At 48.8% G+C, this 4,813-nt stretch overlaps 1 protein-coding gene across 1 annotated transcript in view; it reads right to left on the minus strand.

The window, feature by feature from the left end:
* Positions 1-2,993: 2,993 nt before the first annotated feature.
* Positions 2,994-4,813, minus strand: part of LOC103198799 (orphan sodium- and chloride-dependent neurotransmitter transporter NTT5-like) — a 14,804-nt gene continuing 12,984 nt past the window's right edge. Inside the window, exon 13 of the mRNA XM_007943006.1 lies at positions 2,994-3,043. Within this exon, the coding sequence (XP_007941197.1) occupies positions 2,994-3,043 (50 nt within the window). The remainder of the gene's footprint in view (positions 3,044-4,813) is intronic.

The raw sequence follows: 4,813 nt of genomic DNA on the forward strand, positions 1-4,813 counted from the left end.
CCCAACCTTCCTTCTGAGGAGTGGCTGGTGGGTTTGAACCGCCAGCCTTCTGGTTAGCAGTCAAGTGCCTTAGGCACTATGCGACCAGAGCTCCTAGGATGTGTTTTAAGCCAATCACTTATTTTTCTTCTTTTTAATTGTGATTTGAGTGAAAGTTTTCAGAGCAAATGCATCTTCCATACAGCAGTGCATACACATTTTGTTTCCTGACACTGACTGCAATTTCCCACAATGCAACAGCTGCTCCTCTCCCACTTCCTCCCCGTGGTCACCTCTTCCCTGTGTCCTTCTTTCCTATGCATTCCTGCCCCCTGAGCTATTTCCCTGTGCAAATGGTGCCCTTCTGATCTCCCACAATCAATTGTTCTAAGGAGCGTATCTATGTGGTGCAGTGAATTCCTTGGTATGGCTTTTCTAGCCTAGTCTTTGTAACTCCCACCAGATTATTAGGTGGGACCATGCAAATAAGGTGTGTAGAACTCTGATGTTGGGATTGGTTAGTTTGATCACTCTGCCAAGTTGTGCCTAAGGCACTTGACTGCTAACCAGAAGGCTGCCGGTTCAGACCCACCAGCCACTCCTCGGAAGGAAGATGGGGCAATCTACTTCCATAGTGATACCGCCTCAGAAACCCAAGGAGGGGTTGCTATGAGTCGGGTCCGACTCAATGGCACATAACAACACAACAACAGAGGCAGAAGGAGGATCTCACTGCCCTCAAGAGAGAGGAGCTGGAGGTGAAGTGGAGCGTGTCCTTGGATCTGAGATCCCCGCCCTAGGCTTCCTTGGCTGAGAGACACCCTGGCAGAGAGACGGTGGCAGTGGAACCAAGAGACATGAGACACAGTGGCAGACTTACCTGGCCCACATAGGCAGAGGCCAGGCTGAGAGTCCAATGACCAGAGAGGTCTGCCCAAGGGAACAGTACAGAGGACACTGTCCTGATCGAAGAATTGTATCCTGAGCATGTCCCTGAATCTGAATTGTAGCCTGCTACTTCTCTGATAAACCCCATAATCGTGAGTATTGTCTATGAGTTCTATGTGGTCATTGCAATGAATTATTGAATCCAGCAGAGAAGTAGTGAGTACCGTGAGAGGGATGGTTGGAGTCAGAGCTGGTAAAAGGCTGGAGGGTGGCATCATCTCTGGCCTCATAGGAATCAGCCTTGGGCTGCTGATGGTGATTCTATCTTCCTCTTGTGAAGTTAGAGGAGGTCAGAAGATGCCACCTCCTAGTTCTTTTTGCAATCTAGCTGTTGTAAATGTTCACCTTGTATGCCTGTCTATTGTTTAGCTAGAAGCCATAGGAGCGAGTTCAATTCCAGGCCCAAAGGGTGACCAGTGGCCATAGTCTCAGGGGTTTTACCAGGCTCTATCAGACCAGTAAGTCTGGTCTTTTTTTTTTTTTTTTTTATGATTTTGAGTTTTGTTGCATATTGTTCTCCTACTCTATCCAGGATCTCCTGCTCTGATCCCTTTCTGAACGGTTAACAGTGGTAGCTGGGCACCATCTAGTTCTTCTGGTCTCAGGGTCATGGAGGCCAAGGTTTGCATGGTCTGCTAGTCCTTTGGACTAATTGTTTCCATGCATCTTTGGTTTTCTTCATTCTTCTTTGCTCTGGACAAGGAAAGACCCATTGTTGCATCTAGATGGCCACTTGCAAGCTTTTAAGACCCCAGTCACTACTCACCAAAGTAGGATGTAGAACAATGTTTTTGTGTAGTGTGTTATGCCAATTGAGCTTGATGTCCCCTGCAACCATGGTCCCGAGCCCACAGGCCCAACAACTCCTTCCCTCAAGGTGGTTGGCTCTGGCTAAGAAGTAATTATAATTTTGCCCCATTAATTCTATTTATATGGACGTTCTTATAGCACGTACAAATGCATACGTAGAAATATTGTCTGTCAACCTTGTATACGGTCATGGGAATATTCCCTTTTGCCCAGACCTACCTGATCATTCAGCCCATCTAAGCCAATCATTTTTGAGATATAATCAGAGCAGATTGGGCCCAGAAGCAAGCAGCACCAATGGGGGAAGACTGATTGATCCATGTCACATGAAGATCACCAAGGATCCAAGAAACAGGAGCAGAAGACACAGGGACCTTCCCTGAGAGCCAACAGGCAGAGCAAGCTTCCCCCTAGACCCAGTGATGCTCTGAATTCAGACATCTGGCTTCTTAAACTGTGAGAAAACAAATTTCTTCCTATTTTTGGTTCTCAGCTTATGTCTTGTCAATAAAGTGGTTGAGGCCATCTTGGGCCTCAGAGACACACACCCCTGCAGAAAATAAATTTCTGTTCCTTGAGGCCACCCACTTGGGGGTATTTCTATCATAGTAACTGTGGTGAGATGAGTTCCTTATGTGACCTTTTGCCGTGGTTGCTCGGAAAAGCAGCTTGAGAGATTTTTCCCCTAAGCCTTTGGCCTAGTTTTCTCTCCCAGGGGGTTTATTATTTTGTTGAGGTTGATTACCATTTCCTGGGCTGGCTGTAAATACCTTGGTTTGATCATTTCTGCCCGGGCTACAGCCTGCTCTGTGATTGGTATGTACCTTGCAGGGATTAGTCAATAGACTATGCAAATGAGGTGAGTTGTCACTCAGCCACACCCACTATGCAAATGAAGTGTCTGTGGCCCACCAAGAGGGGATTGGTCAGCTCATGGCCTTGGTGGAAGGCCAGGCTTTGAAATGTGTGAAGAGTTTGTGTGTATACACAGCCAGTCCACAGGGGTCTGTCAGCCAGGAGGCAAGAAGGGAATAATACAGAAGAAGAAAGAAAACAGAAACAAGGAGGGGTGCTGGAGAGAGAGACAGAGTGAGAGAGAGAGACAGAGAGAGAGAAAGAGAGAGAGGGAGGGCGGAGAGAGAGAGAAGGAGAGAGACAGGGAGAGAGAGAGGGAGAGAGGCAAGGCATTTCCTACAAAAGCTGCAACGCTGGTCAAGGAGTGTAACACTGAAGATAGCTAGAGGCCTGGGAGAGGCTCAACAGTAGAGCTGGTGGTGACAGGCCCCAAAGAGACCCAGCAGCAGAGCTGGAAGGACAGATGGCAGGGCCATGAAGAGCCTGTCCCTCCTTGGAGAGAACAATCCTGGGAGAATACAAGGGCTGTGTCTGCACAGGGACATAGCTCAAGGGCAGGAGTGCCTGGGAGGGAAGGACACAGGGAAGAGTTAACTATGGAGAGGAAGTGGGAGGGGAGCTGTTGCATTGTGGGAAATTGTGGTCAATGCCATGAGAAAAACTATATGTGAGCTGATGTATGGAAAGTAAATTTGCTCTGTAAACTTTCACCAGGTCATAATAATAATAATAATAATAATAGTAATAGTACACTGCTTAAATCAGAAAAAAAAAGAGGACCCTGTCCTGAGGGGCCCTGAGATGAGATAAAGGCACTGTCCTGCCCCAGAGAAGGGAGTCCGCCTGCACGCTTCCTGGGTCACCCTGTTCCTGAAAAAACCACTTCATTGTAAGCACAGTTTGTTAGTTCTGGGAGACTTGCAGTGAACACACAGCCTCCCAGCTGGGGACAGGGGTTCAAAGGGGTGGAGGAGGGCAGAGAGAGGAATTCCCACATCCAAGATGGTTTGATGGATGCTGGGAGATAGTGGCGAGGAAGTTCTTGGGTACCGATCCTGGAGCGAGGAGTTGGGGCGAAGAAGGCTGGCGGTGAGTTTCCTTCCTGCCCCAGCTGTCCCCTCACACCAATCTCCCCCACAACCCTGTCCTGCTGGCCCTTTGGCTGGGAGAGTGTGGCTGCTGGCTGAGGCTGTTTGACTCGTGTGTGTCCCAAGGAGAAGCAGCGTGTCACTGTGGGTGGGCCCTGTGGGCCAGTACAGTGTGCTCGAGTGTATAAAATGTCCCCATATGTGTCAGGGCATGTTCCCATTCTGGAATTGTCACGTGTGCTGTGCTCTCCATGTTAGTCTCTAGATACCACATAGCATCCCAGAAGGCGAAAAGCAAATTGCAGAGCTAAAGAATTAATGGCTGCAAGAGTCGCTGTGGTTAAATCATCAGGTCGCGAACCACAAGGTCAGGGGTTTGAACCCACCAGCTGCTCCTGGGGAAAAGGCTGAGGCAGTCTGCCTCTGTATAGTTACAGCCTTGGACACTCTATGGAGCAGCTCCACTTCGGCCTATGGGCGCCATGAGTCAGAGGCAACTGGATGGCAGTGGATTTGAGGTGGTTTTTTTAGTACTTAGAGGTGTCTGGTGGCACCATGGTTACAGCATTCAGCTGCTAACCTATATATCGGCAGTTGGAACCCAACAGCCATTCTGCGGGATAAAGATGAGGCAGTCTACTTTCATAAAGATTTACAGCCTTGGAAACCCCATGGGACACACACTCTCTCACACACACACACACACACACACACTCTCTCTCTCTCTCTCTCTCTCCCTCTCGTCATTGTAACTGAGTGGACTCCTGGGCCATGGATTTGGTGTCGAGGCCATTTCCCAGCATACCACCGCCACCTGGAGGACGAAGTCACCAAGTTTACCCTTTTGTAATAAGTCCGCTCCCTGGCAATCCGTTTGCTTTCTTTCTTTCTTTCTTTTTTTAAATCTAGTGCCTAAGGCATTTGGTTGCTAACCAGAAGGCTGCCGGTTGAAACCCAACAGGCACTCCACCAAAGGAAGACTGGGCAATCTACTTCCGTAAAGATTTACCGCCCTGGAAACCCAAAGAGGGTCACTGTGAGTGGGAATCGACTCCATGGCAGTGAGTTTTGGTTTCTGTCTCCCTGGGAAGGAGCCCCTGGTGGTGCCAAAACCAAAAATCCAAACTCACTGC

The sequence above is a fragment of the Orycteropus afer genome, unplaced genomic scaffold (genome assembly GCF_000298275.1).
Source record: "Orycteropus afer afer isolate SDZICR_OR568_19922 unplaced genomic scaffold, OryAfe1.0 scaffold00099, whole genome shotgun sequence".
Classification (NCBI taxonomy): Eukaryota; Metazoa; Chordata; class Mammalia; order Tubulidentata; family Orycteropodidae; genus Orycteropus; species Orycteropus afer.